The sequence below is a fragment of the Sebastes umbrosus genome, chromosome 5, assembly GCF_015220745.1.
Source record: "Sebastes umbrosus isolate fSebUmb1 chromosome 5, fSebUmb1.pri, whole genome shotgun sequence".
In the NCBI taxonomy this organism is placed as follows: domain Eukaryota; kingdom Metazoa; phylum Chordata; class Actinopteri; order Perciformes; family Sebastidae; genus Sebastes; species Sebastes umbrosus.
Window position 1 is genome coordinate 32,566,296 of NC_051273.1, and position 22,441 is coordinate 32,588,736.

General features: G+C 40.5%; 2 protein-coding genes across 8 annotated transcripts in view; one reads left to right on the forward strand and one right to left on the reverse strand.

The window, feature by feature from the left end:
- mcf2l2 (MCF.2 cell line derived transforming sequence-like 2) overlaps window positions 1–22,441 on the forward strand; it is a 143,070-nt gene that overhangs the window by 66,134 nt on the left and 54,495 nt on the right. The gene's annotated exons all lie outside the window — the stretch shown is intronic.
- On the reverse strand, window positions 921–22,359 carry LOC119488624 (lactosylceramide 1,3-N-acetyl-beta-D-glucosaminyltransferase A-like). 4 transcript variants are annotated; one of them, XM_037770435.1, is made up of 2 exons: window positions 22,219–22,359; window positions 921–2,812 (listed from the first exon to the last, which is right to left on the reverse strand). In XM_037770435.1, the coding sequence occupies exon 2, from the start codon at window positions 2,273–2,275 to the stop codon at window positions 1,085–1,087; it is 1,191 nt and encodes a 396-aa protein (XP_037626363.1). In that variant the 5' UTR covers window positions 2,276–2,812; window positions 22,219–22,359; the 3' UTR covers window positions 921–1,084. The 4 variants fall into 4 exon arrangements, with proteins under 4 accessions (XP_037626363.1, XP_037626362.1, XP_037626364.1 ...); XM_037770434.1 differs by lacking the exon at window positions 22,219–22,359 and adding an exon at window positions 18,858–19,156; XM_037770436.1 differs by lacking the exon at window positions 22,219–22,359 and adding an exon at window positions 6,335–6,489.

Here is a 22,441-nt window from a genome sequence, read left to right on the forward strand (position 1 = left end):
TCCAAGCCTTTACCAATGAGAATAATCCCTTAAAGGTCCCATATCGTGCTCATTTTCAGGTGTATACTTGTATTTTGTGTTTCTACTAGAACATATTTACATGCTGTAATGTTCAAAAAAAACTTTATTTTCCTCATACTGTCTGCCTGAATATACCTGTATTCACCCTCTGTCAGAAACGCTCCGTTTTAGCACATTTCAACGGAATTGCAAAAGAATTGCGTTGCTAGGCAACAGTTTGGATCCATGTTTACTTCCTGACAGCTGATGTTATTTACATACACTGCAACAGGAAATAAATTGCGACACATTTAGAATGTTTACATTTAAAAAAACGTGAAATGGTCTAAATATTGTATATAGGTGACATCACAAATGGACAGAAATTCGAACGGCTTGTTTCAAACGCACAATGTCTGAATACGGGCTGTGTGTGTTTCTCCGTATATTGAGCGTTTTGATAGTTTAACCGTATTTATATAGCACTTAAACCTGCTTTATAATAAAGATGTGAAAATCTCACTTTTTACAATATGGGACCTTTAACAAGCTCCAGCCCAGTGGGTGACATCTTCAAATATTCACCCCAGAATAATGTAAAGCAAATTCCCACATTGACAACAGCATTTTTTTGCCATCTTTGCTTGACTAATTGATTAATCCGCTAACTGTTGCAGCTCTAATTGACATTCGGAAAATAAAACGGTCACTCTTTTTAAACATATTACGGGTCTCTTCTGAAAGGTTGTCCCAGACTATCAAACCTTCATAACTGCCTTTGAATACAGTAGCAATCATATACTATATCAGAAGTACATTCACATTAATCATCCAAAGAGCTCTTACCGATCTTTTCTCTGTAGCTTAAACAAAGTGAAAACTGATCTTGCTGATGACTGAAGAACAACGGAGTGCATTTGTTTGCTTAACAGACCAGCTTTGATCTTTATTACAAGAGAGCATGTACATAGGACAGCCAGCAAACAGCGAAACAGAACACGAAGGAGGAAAACAACATGGCAGACTGTTCTGTGTGAGGTACCATCGTTTGTTTGTGTGGTACAGTACGTTCAGCATTCAACAGTCAGGCAAAAGCAGCCGAACAGGAGTACGTGTTCTGGTAATATGGCCGACACAGCAGCATCACTCTCATCGCCGTGCAGTACAGATTACCCATAAATCCTCTCTTGCTGTACACTGTGGGGTCTGTTGCTTTCTGCCACAGTGAGCGCACGTCCGTGGCGTGACCGTGCGACGTGATCATGTGATAATAGATGCAGGGGTGGTACGGAGCCTTGCCCTCCCCTGAAAAGTACATGTGCTCCTGGGCAGAGACCCCCATGGCGTCTGCGCAAATCCCCATGAAGACGTCGTCGATGTACATGGAGGAGTTCAGCATCAGGGTCGCGTGGTAGATCTTTGCGGCCACGTCCCCTGAAACCACGTACCCGGCTCCAGCAGTGTAGTCTGGGTAGGAAGACCAGGGGTACAGATCATAGGGGACGTGGTATTTGCTGTCTTTGCGGCGATTCGGAGGGGATCCTCTGTGCACGTGCCCCACCCACAGGTCTTTGGCCCCCGACGGTCTGCTCAGGACCTGCCGCAGGTACTTCACCAAATTGGGCATGTGGACGAAGATGTCGTCGTCCGCGGACATGACGAAGCGCGTCTGGGGGCAATACTCGTGGCACCAGTGGAACTGCAGGATCAGTTTGGTGGTCAGGTTGTGGAAGGTGTCCAAAAAGTCCTGCTGGATCAGGTCCCCGTAGGCTTGGTCCTCCTGCAGCAGCGCCCTCTGCACCCTGGATCTCCGACCGACATCCGAGTGCACGCCGAGGGCGAACACCGTCCTCACGCTCACCCCCAGTTCGGACCAAACGAAGCTCTCGTTGCCCCACGTGTCCCTGATGGCCTGGCGGCGCTCGAAGCCCTCTGGCGACGATTTCACGAACAGAAGCAGGAGGACGTCATGTGGGCTTTTTCCTTCTCCACCTCCACATTTGCCCGGGTGGTTGATGAGGTACGGATAGTTCTCTAACCCACCGTCCACGTCATTAGAAGCATCCTTTCTGTGCTGATTGTTGGAGGTGAGGGCATAGGAAGAGTTCAGAAAGTCGTAGCTGTTGACCAGGTAGCGGTACGTGTAGGACCTCAAGTGGCTAACCACCTGGTGGTCCAGCTCGTCCCAGCAGACCATCACCACACACAGCACCAGGCCCGTGGTCAGCAGCCGCATGCACTGGCACTTGTGGATACGCCGGAAGTTCATGAACATCGCGACTGCTGCTTCTTTCAGCTGATCTCCAAAACACTGACAGCACAAATCCTCTGGATCCGTCTAGATTTTTACTCTCCTTCTTCTGTCTTATACCTTTCACTCTCAAGCTTGACTTCTCATTTGACTCTCACTTCTCACCTTCTGCCTCTCGCACTTCTTTCATCCATCTAATCGCCTTCCTTAGTATGTCCTTAACTTTATCGTCTATCGTCTATCGTCTATCGTCTCTTTCCCTCCTCCCGTCCTACTGACCGGCTTCTCTTCTTTCTTACGTTGTTGAGTCCAGTGCGCCTTCGTCAGGCTCCTCGGCAGTCGTACTCGCTCTGTTACGGATCTTCCTCCACTGTGAGAAGCTAAAGCTCCGCTCCCTCATAGTGATCGGGCCACTAGCAGCTCCAGGTTAAGCTCACCGTCCCTCCTTCAACTCAAACAATTCAACAAGAACTCCTGGTTATGTCACCTCTCTCCTCCACTTCCTTCTCGCTCCTCCTCTCGGTTACTGGAACATCAGCATGTCATAGGAACACGTAGCACCTGAAAGAGAGAGAGAGAGAGAGAGAGAGAGAGAGAGATCAGACTCACATAGACCAGATTTTGTATGCTTGGGCTTCCACCCTCTCAATGTGATGATTTGCTGCTTTTCTCTGGTTTTCTGGTTCATTGTAAATGAATGATCTTTTTGGCCTGCTGGTCGGACAAAGCAAGAAGATCTGAAGAGGTCACATTGGGATCTAGAATAAAGCTCTTAGCTCACAATCTATTACTCTGTTCGTTAATTGAAAAAAAACAACAACAACAACAACATATTAATCAAATGACAATAATCTGTTAGTTGCACTAACATTTGGGATTTACGTACTATTTTTCAGGTTTAGAATGCACACATACACAACTAGAGACCATCTTCACACCAGCTGCGACCCCTAATTGGACCTATAGGGCGTACTGTAAAGTGTGTGTAGGGGGGTGGGGGGAGGGGGGACAGTGTTAGTACTTGAACTCTGCCTTCATTTTGATCATTTTGATAAGATCTCCTGACTGCATCTTGCATGGTTTTGACACTATTGTGGACAGACAGACACCCTGCTACAGTTGGTGTTTCCACGACCACATTTTGCCACCATGACTCACAAAGTGTAAACAGTAGCAGCGTTGCGGTCGTGGCTGATAAAAAACACTAACCCTGGGTGCAGCACTAGTTATGTTAATCATCTCATCTATTCTTTGTTGACAGAGCAACAATATCTATCTCTCTAAGACATCCCAGCAGCGTATTATTATAAGTTGCCTTAAATGCATCTAAAATGCAAAAACCATAAAACCACAGTTGCTAGATTAAATCTGTCCAGCGATCTGTGTTGCAGCATCGTCCCTTCTCCTGATGTTCCCTCACATCTCTACCTTGAACTGATCAGTAAGATCTCTACGCACCGGCTCTGCTCCAACCGGCTCTAGAGAGGGTCTTTAATGTTTTCACGTCGCCCACCGTAGCTCTCCATCACGCTCGGCACGCTTGGTAATCTCCTCACCTCTCCTCAGATAACAACACACTGCTCCTTTAAATATCACATTTCTGGATAGCACTAGCTCAGTTTTAGGACAATATTAGTCATGTCACGTTGTTCCAGGTGGACCTAAAATTATTGAATAATGCTTGGGAAGTCATTTATCAAACAAAAATGCCAAACATTTTGCTGGTTCCAGCTTTGAGTGTGAAGACTTGCTGCTTGTCTCAGTTTCATATTGTTGTAAATTGAATACTTTTTTTTCGATTGTTGGTCAGACAAAACAAGACATTTGAAGGCATCGCCTCGGGTTCTGGAAAACCGGGATTACATTTTTTTTAAATAATTGATAAAAAAAAAAAATATGTTGATAATGAAAATAATTGTTAGTTGCAGCTCTAATACCAGAGACCACAGAATAAAAAAAATAATATTCAATTCAATTTATTTCAATTAAAAGTCTCTCTCGCTCTCTTTATATATATAGGCTATACATATATATATATATATATATATATATATAGGCTATACATATACATTTATACTGTATATATATATATATATAAATATATATATATATATATATGTATTTAAAGGGGCTGTCTAATTTAACACATTAATTCAGATTCATTTTTAAAATAACATGTTAAAAAATGTAAATTAATTCTTTTAATTTAATGATCTATATGGCCACATTAACATCATTATGTCATGTCTTTTTTCATTGAAAAAATGTGAAATAAAACACTTATTTATTTCTAGTCAATGCTTTACTTATGTGCCACAATAATATTGTAATGTTTGGAGTTAAAGTGGCAGTCCTTAAGATTTCCGTGGTTGATTTCTAATTTTCTATATTCTCTATTTGAGTGAAAACAATTGACCTGTGCTCAGAGCAGTCTGGAGTCTTTTAGCGGATACACGGGCTTCAAGTTTTCAGACTTGTGTGCATAGTTTTATTATTTGTGTGACGGAGAAAAACTGCAACACAACATTTTTTCCCCCCAGGAATGTCACCACAGACACCCAGTTGATAATACTGCAAATATATAAATATTGCAACACTTTCATCAGTGGACCATTGTGTTACCTCCTTCAGTGACATATTTAAATGAAAATCTTAGAGATTATTACTTTAAATATCTTCATTCCAAGCAAATATTGATATACACCGATCAGCAATAGCATTATGAATACCTGCCTAATATTGAGTAGGTCCCCCTTTTGCCGCCAAAAACAGCTCTGACCCGTCGAAGCATGGACTCCACTAGACCTCTGAAGGTCTGCTGTGGTATCTGGCACCAAGTCGTCAGTAGCAGATTCTTTAAGTCCTGTATAAGTTGCAAGGTTGGGCCTCTGTGGATCGGACTCGTTTGTCCAGCACATCCCACAGATGTTCCATTGCATTGAGATCTGGAGAATTTGGAGGCCGAGTCGACACATCGAGCTCGTCGCCATCCACATGATGTTAAAGAAATTGTGATTCATCAGAATTGGGCCACCTTCTTCCATTGCTCCGTGGTCCAGTTCTGACGCTCACGTGCCCATTGTAGGCGCTTTTGGCGGTGGACACGGGTCAGCATGGTGCACCCTGACCGGTCTGCGGCTACGCAGCCCCGTAAGCTTTCTATCGGAACTAGCATTAACTTTTTTTTAGCAATTTGAGCTCCAGTAGCTCTTCTATTGGATCCGACAAAACGGGGCCAGCCTTCGCTCTCCACGTGCATCAATGAGCCTCGGGTCTGACCCTGTCGCCGGTTCACCGTTTTTTTTCTTTCCTTGGACCACTTTTGGTAGGTCCTGACCACTGCAGACCGGGAACATCCCACAAGAGCTGCAGTTCTGGAGATGCTCTGACCCAGTCGTCTAGCCAGCACTATTTGGCCCTTGACAAAGTCGCTCACATCCTTACGCTTGCCCATTTTTTACTGCTACAAACACAAAGTTGAAAGTTCAAAATGTTCACTTGCTGTCTAATATATCCCCCCCACTGCCAGGTGCCATTGTAACCAGATATAATCAATGTTATTCACTTCACCTGTCAGTGGTCTTAATGTTATGGCTGATCAGTGTATATAAATACACACACACACACACACACACTGAGACAGAGAGACAGAGACAGAGAAATTCGAGAGAGTTTCTTGCTCCTCCATGAATAATTGTGTAGATCCTGCCTCCTCTTTAACATGCACAATGTGAACATTGCAGTCAGTCAGGGAACTAATGCGCACACAGGTAACTCCACCTGTCAGACACCTCATCTCACAGGTAAAAACAGTTTTGTCTAAAAACTAAAAAGAAGATGAAAACAAGTTGCTGGGCCACGTCACGCGAGCAGCCACGAGCTGTTTAAAGACCTGATCAATGCGCGGAGAGCTCTGATCTCCACCAGATCAAAAGATAAGAGAAGAGAAAAGAAGAGAAGAGAGAGGTTACCCAGAGAGATATGCTGCTGTACTCACCGCCCGGAGATAAGCAGAAACCAGACTGACGACTTACAGACTGATCTACGGAGGAACTGATATATTTACTGCAAGTTTCACATTACCATTATCTGCGCGTCTTCTGGATTTGCTGAGGATGGTGCGTGCGTCACCACGTGGTATTTGCGCACAGGTGTCAATCTTCTCCTCAGGGCTGTGTAACGTGGGAGGTGTGTGTGTATGGGCGTGCACGGAACTAAAGCTTTTTAGTTTTTTATGTAATCTTTTCAGTCGGCTGGAGCCGAGCCGGTCCGCTCGGTCCACAGTGTTCCTCCTGGAGGAGATTAAATGTGTCGCTACTATGCTGCTTTGATTTTGTCTAAGAAGCTCTATAATATTCCTATAATATCCCTCCTGTATCCCCCAATAATATTTCAATAGAAAGTCAGTGTTACTTCTATATCTCCATAGTATTCCTAGAATATTTTCATAGTGACATAATATGTTTTGTATCAGCATTAGTATTTCTATTCGCTCTTTAGCCCCTCTCCAGTGGCTCTCTGTGGATTTTTTTTTTTTTTTTTAAATAGTGGAAATGAATAACTGTTTTTTTGTTTACATTTTCATTTTTATTTGTCATTGTTGTAGGTCTATAGTACGACGTTATGACGGAGTATTAGGGCCACATTGAGGAAAAAAAATCAATCTGACATTTCGAGAAAAAAAGTTGTAATATTACGAGAATAAAGTCATAATATTACGAGAATAAAGTCATAATATTACGAGAATAAAGTCATAATATTACGGGAATAAAGTCATAGGTTTACGAGAATAAAGTCATAATATTACGAGAATAAAGTCATAATATTACGGGAATAAAGTCATAGGTTTACGAGAAAAAAAGTTGTAATATTACGAGAATAAAGTCATAATATTACGAGAATAAAGTCATAATATTACGGGAATAAAGTCATAGGTTTACGAGAATAAAGTCATAATATTACGAGAATAAAGTCATAATATTACGAGAATAAAGTCATAATATTACGGGAATAAAGTCATAGGTTTACGAGAAAAAAAGTTGTAATATTACGAGAATAAAGTCATAATATTACGAGAAAAAAAGTCCCGATTTTATGTTTAAAAAGCCAAAATTTTGACATAGTAAGCCAAAGTTATTGATATTAAGACAAATGTATGACTTTTTAAAGTCAGAACTAATCATTCTATTCCTATTTTGGGGTGGATTTTTCATTAATTGTGGACTTTTTCAGGATGTACTTGTACTTCTTTACACTAACAGGAAGGGAACATGTTGAGGAGTTGGTATTTATAGGTTACTATGCAATGGTTTTACTGGTCCGGCCCACTTGACATCAAACTGGACTGTAGGCCCATGAACTAAAATGAGTTTGACACCCTTGCTGTAGAGCGTTGTTCTAAGGACAAATGTGTAGCATTTAGGGGTATCTATTGGCAGAAATGGAGTATAGTATTAATAAGTATGTTCTATAGTAGCCCAGAAGTGACAAACCAAACAACAGCTCCAGAGAGGGACATTCGTAGTTCTCCTACATTCTCGGCCCACGGGAGAAGTTTCAGTTGGTTGCAATCTGCAACCTCACCACTAGATGTCGCCAGATCCTACACACTGTTCCTTCAATATCTAACAATACAGCATCACTCTAATATTTGTATGAGACTTTGATACTAACAATTAATTATTTAGTATTCTAGAGGGAATATTATTAGGAGTTTAGTGTACATTGTATTTTTCATTCCTCTTGACATCACTCTAATATTCATAATTGGTTTATAAGAATTTAATATGGACTTGTGGTGTGTCTTTGGCTGGCTACTCAGTTATTTGTTTAACTTTATCACAATCTCTAGGGTGGTTTTTTTTTATCAATATCCTGTGTTTTCATTATGATATTCCGACTATACACAGCTACAAAAGAGCTGTGGCACACAAGTGTGCGTTTAAAGCAGATTTTTTACGTGAAAAAATTTCGATTGAATATTTTGTGTCACTATGATATTGCTGTATGCATATAGGAGTGCTTATGATATCATAGTTTAATATGTTTTCACCGGCGTTGGTTTGTCTGTCTGTCTGTCTGTCTGTTCTTCTGTTAGCAGGATTACTACAAAAGTTTGGATTTGAATGACATTTTTTGGAGGGGTGAAGTGTAGCACAAAGAACAAGCCATTAGATTTTGGTGGCGATCTGTATCATGATCTGGATTCAGGAATATTTTTTAGGATTCTGATCAACCTGAGCATTAAGACCACAGGGTAAAACACATGCGCAGTGTAACTGATGACGCGTGACCAGGGTCTGAAATTAGCACCCGCCACCCGCCAAATATGGGTAAATTGTTGGCAGTGGCGGGTCAAATCGTCAGGTTATCTGCCACTGTGGCAGACGGGGAAAACACTACGGATGGGAATAGAGAATAGAATAGGTTCTTACCTGTCCAATTTCTTAAAATCTCATACTGTGACTAATTCCTTAGAATGTCATACTGTGACTACTTATTGATGCTTCATCAAAGTTACGCATGCACAATGATGCATACGCATACTGTATCATGTTTGTTTGTTTTGGACCAGAGCCACGGCGAAGAGAAAAAAAGCACTCATCAGCATGGCGCTACTAAACCTGAGGCGATGCTGCCTGTTTCTTTCCCTGAAAAAATCTGTTGAAATCAGCAGGAGGAGAGTTAGTAATGTTAGCTGTTAGCAGCCGGTGGGCAGCACAGTCCTGCTTAGCTAAATAATGGAGCTACTAACGTTAACGTAAATTACAACGTTATCATGATGTGTTCAAATGTAATCTCGTAAAATTAAGTTTTTGGTGAGAAAGTTGAGTAAATTCAGTTGTTTGAAGGAGATGTTTTCACAGTATATTACTAGAATGGCGCTCGGAGAGCGCAGACCTCCGCCAAGGTGCCCGAGTACGATCGCCGCACCTCTTTGTTCAGCTTTCGCCAGCAGCCACCTGTATTTTTGTTTATGTTGAAATCAGCTGTACGTAGCGGAGTAGCGTAAAACACTTCATTCAAACTGGACAGACACAAAATAAAACTCACCTAAACCGTCGTCGTTACTCTTTCCAACAATCTCTAAATGTGCTTTGGTCCAACTCAACTGTAATTTCACCGAATTTAATTTAAAAAAACGCAGAATCTACAGGTGTCAAAAAATCTAATGGATTGTTCATTGTGCCACACCACACCCCACCCCTCCAAAGAATTTCATTCAAATTCATCTCAGACTTTTGGAGTAAACCTGCTAACAGACAAACAAACAAACCAACAAACAAACCAACGCCGGTGAAAACATAACCTCCTTCTTAGGCCTTCGGCCTTGGCGGAGGTAAAAATAGATATGGGCTGCACGGTGGAGCAGTTGTTAACACTGTCGCCTCACAGCAACCCGCGCGTGACCCCACCTCCTTCAGAGAGCAGAGAGATACGTGTGTGGATGTGTGGCGAGACTCTGAGGTGCGGGAGCTGCTGCCCGTCCGCGATGAGAAAGAAAAAAACAGTAGATGACGGGATGACAGACAGTGTAGTGTAACGTTATACAGACATAACAAGGCTGCTGCGGCGGAGGTCTGCGCTCTCCGAGTGCCATTTTAGTTTTGTGTGGTTTTACTCTACACTGTCAAAATACACACCTTCAGGTGCATAGTACATATAGGCTGCTTCAGGGGAGAATGTGGACCCTGTTGGTGCAGATGAAAATAAGTGATGTGGTGATGTTTCCTGGAAACAACATGCTCACGGCAGGAGAGGGTCCTCTAATAGGAGGAAACCGTTAACTCTATCTTTACTACCAGAAATGAGTCAATCTGCCGACAGTTGATAAGACACACTTGTGCACACACACAGTCACATAAACACTGAGAAACAGTGTTCTTTTTCGACTGGTTTGACTAAATAAACTAGATTTGAATGTTTTAGTGGTAGAAGCAGGTTTCTTTCCATCTCCCTACTGCACACCTGCCTATGCTGTAGCCAGGTGCAACAGTACAGTCAGTTGGAAATGTAAGGAAAAGCTTCCCATCACACCGGCTCAGAGACTGACTGAGGCCTTCACGTGTCACGTTCAGTGAGAAAATATGGATGGCTTCATAGAGTAGCTCAGTCATACTGTCAGTTAGTATGTAATTACATTATGTGTTAAACTAAAATAACCACAAACTACGATGTCTGGGGTAAAACGCAGTGCAGATGATTCTTCTACCACTAATATCACTGAGCACAGCAAGCTGCTTTATCAGCTGTGTCACTTGCATGCGACAGTCGGCAAAGTGCCAACACATGGCGTCCTGTTTGCTCTCTCGGCCGAGGCACGTCCTGTGGATCTCTGTTTGTGTGGGTTGCCAGGTCAGCTCCTGCTGTATTCCCCGTTTCCTCTGCAATGTTTGAGTCTCATATTTGACCTGCCGCCTTCCTACCATTGTTGGTCAGAGTGTTAGTAACAGTGGATATAGGAACAAAGTGAAGGGTCAACTCTTTCTAAGTCCTGTCCCGTACTGAAGTCTGTTCAAAATATTAATACTAATATAATATAATATTAATAGAAGGGGAGGTGGATCGGTCCAACAAACACAGGACTTTCAACCAGGAGTGTTGTTGAGATATTTTGAAGTTATGTCCGTGATATTTTCGACGTGTTTTCTGTACTTATGTTATGGAGTTTACGTACGTATTGTACTTAGCTTACGCACTGTATGTTAAGCCCAACCTTAATGTTTTTCCTAAACCTAACTTAGTGGTTTTGTTGCCTAAACATAACCGCAGCCTTTTCACGGTAACAACGTGGCGTTAAATGATTAGAAAAATACTGGCCCCCCCAAGCATGAAAATCACCATTGTATGTTGTAAACACCCTGAAACAGCCTGTCCACCGCGTTGGCTGACTGCCTTTAACTCTGCAGAGGACGCTGTGAATGTAAGTGCCGACCCAGCACACAGAACTATAATAGAGGGGCTTTAGAGCCCCCGAGCAGAGAAGCTGCTGACGTCTGCACAACGCTGCCACACAATAGGCCAAACACATATTTCCACAGCAGCATATTTTGACTGAACACTGGGTTCAACCAACAATATAACAGTGAGCTCTGACAACACGTGGCCGAGCCGTGACATCCGGAGGTCTTGTCGTTAAATGTATACTAAGAGAGAATCCGCTGTCGGAAACCGTTTTTTTTAATTCTCTGATGTAGATAGTACATTTAAGAGACCAGTTGTATTTCCTGTTACTTTAGAATATGCACGATGCCGTGATGTCAGAGCACGTAGTCGGCCATGAACACACTTCTTAGAGCATGTGCTCTTTGCTTTCCTGCTGCTGTTCACAGCGAGGGGATCCCACGCACACATACAGCAGTTAGAGATTCAACCCTCCCTTTGAGTGGTCGGAAGACTAGAAAGACGCTATATAAATGCAAGTCCATTTACCATTTAACATTTGGAGTTACTAAAATATATATATAGGAGGCGGGTCTTCAAGTGAGTTTTGGCAAGTTTTGAATTTCTCCTCCATTTACAGTTAATTTATGACTGTAGAGCAGGGGTGTCAAACATACGGCCCGAGGGCCAGAACTGGTCCATTTTACGGCCCAGTGGATGACTTTGCACAGTGTAAAAATTGCAGAGAAGTATGAGATTTTAATTTTTCAAGCCTCACTTTTGAGATACTTTTTCAAAATTTTGACATAATGAGCCAAAGTTATTGATATTAAGTCAAATTTATGACTTTTTAAGTCAGAATAATGACCTTTCACACCAAAAACTATGAGATACTAGCAAGAATTATCATAGGAAGTCATAATAATGAGAATTAAGTTAAACTTGACTTGACTTAAACTCTGGGAGTCAAACTTAAAAGATGTGACTCAAAGTTATGAATCTTAAATGTCAAAAGAATGAGATTTTCATTTTTCAAGTCACAGTTTTGGGAAATATTTTGTCACATTTATGACTTTTTATAGGAATTAAGTCCCGATTTTATGTTTAAAAAGCCAAAATTTTGACATAGTAAGCCAAAGTTATTGATATTAAAACAAATGTATGACTTTTTAAAGTCAGAACTAATCATTCTATTCCTATTTTGGGGTGGATTTTTCATTAATTGTGGACTTTTTCAGGATGTACTTGTACTTCTTTACACTAAGAGAGAATCCGCTGTCGGAAACCGTTTTTTTTAATTCTCTGACGCAGATAGTACATTTAAGAGACCAGTTGTATTTCCTGTTACTTTAGAATATGCACGATGCCGTGATGTCAGAGCACGTAGTCGGCCATGAACACACTTCTTAGAGCATGTGCTCTTTGCTTTCCTGCTGCTGTTCACAGCGAGGGGATCCCACGCACACATACAGCAGTTAGAGATTCAACCCTCCCTTTGAGTGGTCGGAAGACTAGAAAGACGCTATATAAATGCAAGTCCATTTACCATTTAACATTTGGAGTTACTAAAATATATATTCAGAAGTTAATGAGGCTTTTCACGACACACTGCTCTCCCTTACCTGTACTCCTAATAGCCTAATACAAGTACAGGTAGTGATGATTGTGGCCCTGATATTACTTGGTATTGAATCAAAACTTCATTTTGTGATATCGCCAACATAACATAAGAAATGTAAAAAAAAAAAAGAAGCATTTTGCCACCTACAGAACCTGGAAAATCACCAGCGATGAACACTAAAGTTCAGAATGAAGCTCTCACATGTTAATACTTTACAGTAGTGAAAAATGCCAGATGTGCTAGTGACTTTCTTTATATGTTTGATTATGTGTTTCTTTTATACTTGTGTAGATACATAGGAAGCAGTGTTTTTTGTATTAATAATACAAAATATTATACAATTATACAATATAGCACTGGCAGGTGCCATTCGGCTGTGTAACAAGTACTTTTATTTCTGTTACTTAAAACACAGTTCACTGTTAATACCTCTTTTACTTGTGTAAGATTTTGAAGGCCAGGCATCAGTGTGTATTAGTGTTTTGAATTCATTTTGATAAAGGTGATGCTGTTGCCTGTACATGTTATCTGCGTGTGTAGACTGTGATGTTATCTTACAACTCTCCATGCAGATTGTAGTGCAGATAGCAACAGGCCGTGGACCCCTATTCTGTAGAAACTCCTGAGAAGCTTCTCAATACTTAGAAGAACGATATGATCAAACTACTGGGTTTTGTTTCATTAAGGTCACTTGCATCAAGGATTGTTCACCAAAAACGTGTTCTCAGTGGCTTCTTGACTTTCAGAAGGCCAAGAAGAGAACAATATGAACTCAAGTGGTAGCAAATAATTAAAGTGGAGCAGCTTCAAATTTGAGACTCTTTCTCGGGAGCCGATTGGTCAGAGCGAGAACATAATCTCAGTTAGTCGCACATATTAATGGACATCAATGCTCAGGTGTTGATATTTGACACCGAGCAGGTCTTAATGCTTGAAAAGCCCAGATTACCCTACACTACAGAAGACAATGCAGATGAGTTTATCTTACTATATTTAAGTGACAGGAACTGGAGCTTGATTTCCCTGAACCGCTATTACTCATAAGTCTGTTGGGCCCTGCTTCCCGTAGAAACGAGCAATTTTGAAATGTAAACACACGTGCAACATCTTACTCATCTAACCATCGCGCTGTGTGACATGCATAGTTTTGGTTTCTCTACATAATGAGAGGTATTGGTCATTGGGATGAAATATTACAGGAATGCAGAATATTTCTGTTATTTAGGCTGCGGTCAGACATGTTTATTTAATGTGAGTCTGCTAGCTCTGATAACTCTGGTCACTGGTCTGGGAACGATAGATTAAGCATGTCTAGTCCTCACCCAAATTCCTTTGAAACCAGAGGATTATTTCATGAAGGAGGTTAAGAAAATTGAGCTTTGGAGGTGGAAGCTGTGTTTCTTTAAAAAGATATTCTGTTCATACAACAATTTTTGTAGTTTTGGCCATTTATTTATTTATTTATTTTTTTTTCAGTTATCATAACGTTGTGATCACCAAAGTAAAAGATCACTACAAACTCTATTGGGCCAGGCAACCAGACAGGTTAGAGACAAGACAGCAGTTTATCCAGATTGTATAAAGCACAGGTATACTGAGAGTAGGCACACCTTAAAAGGATGGTAATAATCCATCATTGATGAAGCTGATGATGATGAAGCTGATACAACTAGAGCACAAGATCAGCACTATCTGAGAACATTGTAATGAGAAATGGTCAACAAATTGAGTTGGTATCTACTTTTAAATATCTAGGATTCTTAATTTATGACCACTTGTCTTTTAAGGAGCACATTCAGTATGTTGTAAATAAAAAAAAAAGCTGAAGCTCTTATTAGGATTTTACTACAGAAACAAGTCTTGCTTTTCTTTTTGTGTGAAACAGAAACTGGTGGAATCTACCTTTTTTGCCTTTTATTGACTACCGAGATGTGTTGCATATGAATGCTTCTGCTCATTGTCTTCGCATGCTGGATAGCGTGTAACACGGGTCGCTGAGATTCATTACAAACTGTCGTTCTTTTACTCATCACTGTGTACTCTACTCTAAAGTGAATCGGTCATCCTTATGTGTTCGTCACCTCAGTCATTGGTATGCGTTTATCTACAAAAACATTCTGGGTATAATTTTAAAGGTCCCATATCATGCTCATTTTCAGGTTCAAACTTGTATTTTGTGTTTCTAGTAGAACATGTTTACCTGCTTTAATGTTCAAAAAAACCTTTATTTTCCTCATACTGTCTGTCTGAATATACCTGTATTTACCCTCTGTCTGAAACGCTCCGTGTTAGTGCATTCTGTGTTGCTAGGCAGCAGCTTGGGTCTGTGTGTACTTCCTGTCAGCTGATGACATTCACATACACTGCAACCAGTTTTAAACTGGGACACATTTAGAATGTTTACGTTTAAAATTGTGTCAAGGGTCTAAATATTGTATATTTGTGACATCACAAATGGACAGAAATCCTGACAGCTTGTTTCAAATGCAGAGTTTCTGAATACGGGCTGTGTGTATTTCCCTGTGGATTGAGTGTTTCGATACTTTCACAGTATTTACAGAGGACTTAAGCCTGCTTTATGATAAAAAAACATGAAAATCTCACTTTTTTATAATATGGGACCTTTAATTAATAATTAATAATAATTGTACTATAACTGTGTTGCTGCTCTCTTGGCCAGGTCTCCCTTGGAAAAGAGATCTTTTATCTCAATGGGACTAACCTGGTTAAATAAAGGAAAGTAATAATAAACTATGTGGGTGCACAGTAAAAACTCTGTTGGTGCACAACCCCTGCATAGGTCAAAGTTGAACCAAGAAGTCGTTCTGTAAACTGATGGATGTTTGGCTGATACTCTTACCGTTAAAAGCTTATCAGACTTTATTATAGCAACAATTAACATTGATGAGTAAAATGTCATGTGATAGAAATGATGGCCAATGGTACAAAAATAAGGCCCGACTTGAAGTAAACAGATCATACTCGGACTGACTTCTCTGAACTAACTTGTGACTTCTCTTGTTAGGAGTAATGAAGTCATGTGTTGTCTGCTGTCAGATGCCTTCAAGCAAATTAACAGCAGGATGCAATTGTTGATGAGCGGTATCCCATATCAAATGTCATATGAACGCCATGAATGTGAAATATCCAGTTACCACCGTGGTGCCACCAGCATACAACCTTACTCCATGAGAAAGCTCAGTGGAATAGGCGTGGCCGATGTCCTGCCAGTGCACTCAGTGCTCGTCACCAGAGTCTTCCACCAGCTGCTGGCTTAACGGCTGTGAGTACTAACAATAACCATGTTGGTTGTTTATTTTTGATGATGATAATTTAGGGGGAGCGTCTTTGGAGGGAGGCCTGAAGGGGACGGACTGTCACTGTTGCTGACTTGGTGTCTTTCGCTCTAGATTTAGAGACTTTTGGAGCTAGTGCTGCTAGCTACTTTCATTGAAGAAGAGTTGGCAACACTGGGCTGGGTTTTGAAGTTGGATCGTTTTTTTTAAAGTCTAGCGTATTCTTGCTAGTTTCTCCAATGTTACTGACCAAAGCTTTCATTTTAGTGCACCCTAAGCACTGGAGACTACACATTTGCATGCAAAGAAAAAAGGTAAATGAAGAAATGGAGACAGACATATGTAGGCAGGAGGACATGATGAGGAAACATGCCATCCTAACTGGCTTGATGAAAACACTGAATTCGGGGTACACACACCCTGTGCCATTAAAAAAAGCTCTATACGTCTACCATGAGTGAAACTTCATAACCATTATATACTTCCATATTCCTGCCAGAGCTAGAAATAATATATGGATGGGATGGACACAACTGTAGCTCCCCCCCATGTGGACAAGGCTGTAGTTTTACATAAATAACAATTCTTAAATTGTAATATTTCTTCGATCGCCGTGACAAACATTAAGTTAAGCACTAGTAGACACGAGCACCCGAGGAGTAGCAGTCTCAGTATTACAGAATCACGTGACACACACTAGCCCGAGGCACAAACACCTCAAAACGACTTTTTTTATTATCAGAATTTGATCCATTCAGTCCAATAAAATTAGGAAAATCTAGGAAACTCATATTAAATTATTTTATCCCATTTATATGTTTGGGGAGCCAACAGGAAGTCAGCTCTCAAACAGGTGTGCTGTCAACTGGCTTGACGGGAGGACTCTAGTATGTACAGTATGTTCTGCGGGCTGTTTTGCCATATTCGAGACCGGCGTGAGCAGCTTTCATAGGAATGAATAAGGTGCCATCTTGGCACACAGTATCCAGTTTTTCTTAATACATGCCTGCCTAGAAGCCACTAGCAGCTAACTACTTCTTTGATGACTGAAATGAGATAACTAGGATGAATATATCAGTCATTGGTAAGGGCAAAATATCAACGTGTCCTCATACAATTCAATTTTTGTTCATTCTCTTATGAATGTCCTAAAGGTCATTTAGGAAAAGATCAGGGTCTGGGTTGAAATAAGTATGTTTGTTGCGTAAATTGTTTATTACGGAACTTACGTATGTGATGCTAGTTAAGTAGGCAAGTAAGGTAAAATAAGTCAGCGTTGACTTGGTTTCACATAAGACATGAACAGCGGGTCTCCTGAGTGATAGTCCTGTGTTTGTTTGACCCGTCCATACTCCCCGACTTCCTCCCCACATGGAGTTTGTCACATTTAAGTGGAAAGTCAAATCACATAATATTATATAACTCTGGTTTTAGATTTACACACTGGCGGGAGACGAGAGAGAGGAGAAGAGAAAGTGAAAGATACTTGATTTCCTTTGCCTTAATTCTTAGCAGTGAGCCCTAATTGTTGACTTTGACCTACAGTAACACTATTGTATCCTAGAACAGTGTGGAAACCTGGCTAATGTGGCAGTTTAGTGACCAGAGTTCAGCATAAAACACAAAAACCAAGTTCCATATAAGATCAATGAAGTCCCACTAGAAATCTGAGTGTTTTTAAAAACTCAAAAATATATATTAAAGGTTCCAAAACAACATTTAGACCACTGAAAACTATTCCTACACTGAACATATTAAAAAACAAATACTCATGTAGAATCTGACTAAAACTTTTTAAAGTGAACACAAATCCTTTAAAACTTCTCTTTGACTTTTTTGTCTTGGGAGTTATTAAAGTTCTGAAGTCTCTACACTGGCTGCCTGTCTCTCAGAGAATTGATTTCAAAATACTGCTGCTGGTTTACAAAGCACTAAATGGTTTAGGGCCAAAATACATTTCTGATCTTCTGCTGTGTTATGAACCATCCAGACCTCTCAGGTCATCTGGATCAGGTCTGCTTAGTGTCCCCAGAGTCAGAACTAAACATGCAGAAGCAGCATTCAGTTTTTATGCACCAAATATCTGGAACAAGCTCCAAGAAACCTGCAGGACCGCTCCAACTCTCACTTCTTTTAAAACAAAGCTTAAAACTTTCCTGTTTGCGGGTGCCTTTTATTCTGACACTGCACTATAACTTTTACTCTTTTGAGTTTTATGCAATTTTAGCTTCTATCCTAGCTTTTATTTTTAGCTTGTTTTTATTTTCTAATCTTTAATGTTTTAATGTTTTTATGTTTTTATAACTGTTTTAATTATTTCTTAATGTTCTTTTGCATTTTGTCGCAATGTTCTTGAATGTTTCTGTAAAGCACTTTGAATTGCCCTGTTGTTGAAATGTGCTATACAAATAAAGCTGCCTTGCCTTGCCTTGCCTTGCCTTAAAGGTTTATTACTTTGGACATCCTGTTCATCTGCTAACCTAGCCTGCTCAGTCTAAGCCTGATTCATCCCCTCAGTGTCTCTGAAACACTGCTGTAAACTCTGGATCTGGCTTAGCAAACTCCCAGCAGAGACCCGGTGAAAAAGTGCTTTGAGTTCTTGGACTGTTTACTTGTCTGACTTCATCATCTTGACACATCCAGCTTGTTTTTTTCCCCCCTCTTACCTCTCGAACTCTGTCAGTCTGCTATACTGCAAGCTGACACCTTTAGCCGGGAACACTGGAGGGTATTATAGACTTCATTTACAGCAACACCCTTCAGGCACACAAACACACCCCATACACACACCGTGTTCCTCACTTACCGGGCTGTTTTTGAGTCCAATCCATGTGTGATGTAAAATAAAGATAAACCCCTTCTCCTCTCCTCTGCTCAGCTGCTCTAAACTCACTCTCTTCTCGTATCACTCACTTTCTCTGCCTCACTATTTCCAACAGCGGTTTTTCCACCATCTATGCTTTTGACCACTCAGTTTTTCCTCTTCTCCTCCTCTTTTTCCTCTCACTTCTTCCTCTGCCAGATGCAGTATAGCCCACTTCTGTAACTCCGCTGAGGAGCGCTTCAAATGTGAAGGTCCCAGTGTGAGCGGTGTGTGAGGGAGACACTGTGAGTGTGTGAGCGTGTGTGGTGGGGGTGCATCTTGTAAAGGGGGAGGAACCACTGGGAAGCAGAGGGAGACTCTTTACCTCCCCTTCACTTTATCCCACCTCCCTCTATCTATGCTTGCTTTTAGACAGTGTCTGTATTTACAGCGGGTAAAATAAGTATTGAACACATCACCATTTTTCTCAGTAAATATATTTCCAAAGGTGCTATTGACATGAAATTTTCACCAGATGTTGGTAACAACCCAAGTGATCTATACATATAAAGAAACCAAAACAAATAAGTTCAGAAATTAAGTGACGTGTTCAATACTTATTTTACCCGCTGTATATGCACGAGCACATGCACTGTCAGGAATAAAGTGCTAAATTTGTACCTTCACGGGTGTAACGATACGTTTTTACAACGATACGATACGACACGATTTCTATGGTTCCGATACGATCCAAGGATGATATCTGGCTCATCTAGAAGGCAGTGCAATATTTAACACAAAATATAATAAACCAACTTCTTTTCAAGTTAAATGACAGTGGTTTAACCTGCTGCTTCTGTCCTCTATTTCAATACAAACGGTAGATCAATAACACAGAGGTCAACCGCTGATAGTGATCAGAAAGCTTGGGACACTAATCCTTCCTCTACAAACGCTGTTTAAATAATCTGTTTATAGTAATCAAGTAGTCCACCTAGAGTGTTCATTTGGGGTCTTTTCATACATGAAAACATGCAGAAAAATATTTTAAAACAGTTAACTGTTGGTTAATAACATCTCTAATCCCACTGCTCAACGGTTATCAAGTTGCTAACGCTAAAATAGGGTTAGCTAACGTTACCAACTAGCTAATCCAACAGTTAACTGTTGGTTAATAACATCTCTAATCCCACTGCTCAACGGTCATCAAGTTGCTAATGCTAAAATAGGGTTAGCTAACGTTACCAACTAGCTAATCCAACAGTTAACTGTTGGTTAATAACATCTCTAATCCCACTGTTCAACGGTCATCAAGTTGCTAATGCTAAAATAGGGTTAGCTAACGTTACCAACTAGCTAATCCAACAGTTAACTGTTGGTTAATAACATCTCTAATCCCACTGCTCAACGGTTATCAAGTTGCTAACGCTAAAATAGGGTTAGCTAACGTTACCAACTAGCTAATCCAACAGTTAACTGTTGGTTAATAACATCTCTAATCCCACTGCTCAACGGTCATCAAGTTGCTAATGCTAAAATAGGGTTAGCTAACGTTACCAACTAGCTAATCCCACTGCTCAACGGTTATCAAGTTGCTAACGCTAAAATAGGGTTAGCTAACGTTACCAACTAGCTAATCCAACAGTTAACTGTTGGTTAATAACATCTCTAATCCCACTGCTCAACGGTCATCAAGTTGCTAATGCTAAAATAGGGTTAGCTAACGTTACCAACTAGCTAATCCCACTGCTCAACGGTTATCAAGTTGCTAACGCTAAAATAGGGTTAGCTAACGTTACCAACTAGCTAATCCAACAGTTAACTGTTGGTTAATAACATCTCTAATCCCACTGCTCAACGGTTATCAAGTTGCTAATGCAAAGAGTGGGTTAGCTAACGTTACTAACTAACTAATCCAACAGTTAACTATGGGTTAATAACATCTCTAATCCCACTGCTCAACGTTCATCAAGTTGCTAACGCTAAAATAGGGTTAGCTAACGTTACCAACTAGCTAATCCAACAGTTAACTGTTGGTTAATAACATCTCTAATCCCACTGCTCAACGGTCATCAAGTTGCTAACGCTAAAATAGGGTTAGCTAACGTTACCAACTAGCTAATCCAACAGTTAACTGTTGGTTAATAACATCTCTAATCCCACTGCTCAACGGTTATCAAGTTGCTAATGCTAAGAGTGGGTTAGCTAACGTTACTAACTAACTAATCCAACAGTTAACTATGGGTTAATAACATCTCTAATCCCACTGCTCAACGTTCATCAAGTTGCTAACGCTAAAATAGGGTTAGCTAACGTTACCAACAAGCTAATCCAACAGTTAACTGTTGGTTAATAACATCTCTAATCCCACTGCTCAACGGTCATCAAGTTGCTAACGCTAAAATAGGGTTAGCTAACGTTACCAACTAGCTAATCCAACAGTTAACTGTTGGTTAATAACATCTCTAATCCCACTGCTCAACGGTTATCAAGTTGCTAACGCTAAAATAGGGTTAGCTAACGTTACCAACTAGCTAATCCAACAGTTAACTGTTGGTTAATAACATCTCTAATCCCACTGCTCAACGGTTATCAAGTTGCTAATGCTAAGAGTGGGTTAGCTAACGTTACCAACTAACTAATCCAACAGTTAACTATGGGTTAATAACATCTCTAATCCCACTGCTCAACGGTTATCAAGTTGCTAACGCTAAAATAGGGTTAGCTAACGTTACCAACTAGCTAATCCAACAGTTAACTGTTGGTTAATAACATCTCTAATCCCACTGCTCAACGGTCATCAAGTTGCTAATGCTAAAATAGGGTTAGCTAACGTTACCAACTAGCTAATCCAACAGTTAACTGTTGGTTAATAACATCTCTAATCCCACTGCTCAACGGTCATCAAGTTGCTAATGCTAAAATAGGGTTAGCTAACGTTACCAACTAGCTAATCCCACAGTTAACTGTTGGTTAATAACATCTCTAATCCCACTGCTCAACGGTCATCAAGTTGCTAATGCTAAGAGTGGGTTAGCTAACGTTACCAACTAGCTAATCCAACAGTTAACTGTTGGTTAATAACATCTCTAATCCCACTGCTCAACGGTCATCAAGTTGCTGTAGACAAAGTTACCAGGTAACAGTTAACCTCACTAGTGAAAAAAACAATACAGTTCAACTCTACAAATGTTACATTTAAAACACTAAATAGTCTTCATTTAAATCTTGGCTACTTGATATTCTGTCTCTCCTAAAACTGTAGAAAATTAAATTCACATTGCAAGGTTCCTCTGATTGCTCAATTATGTTGATCGGCATCCCCATAGTAGGGTGTCACAGTAAAGATGAGTGTAGTACATACTTGCGTTGAGCGTTGGTTTTGCTGCCTGTCTGCCACACAGCCCCCCGTATAAGATCCTTGTGTCAGTCTACAGATTTCATTAGTCCTACATGGCGGCCTGAGTGTCAGCCACCACCTTTTTTTTTCTTTCCTTTAATGCATATTTTGGTCTATGTATTTCGGTTTTATTATTATTTTATGTGTATGTATACATATGTTCAGTATACGTGTATATGAAGGTGTG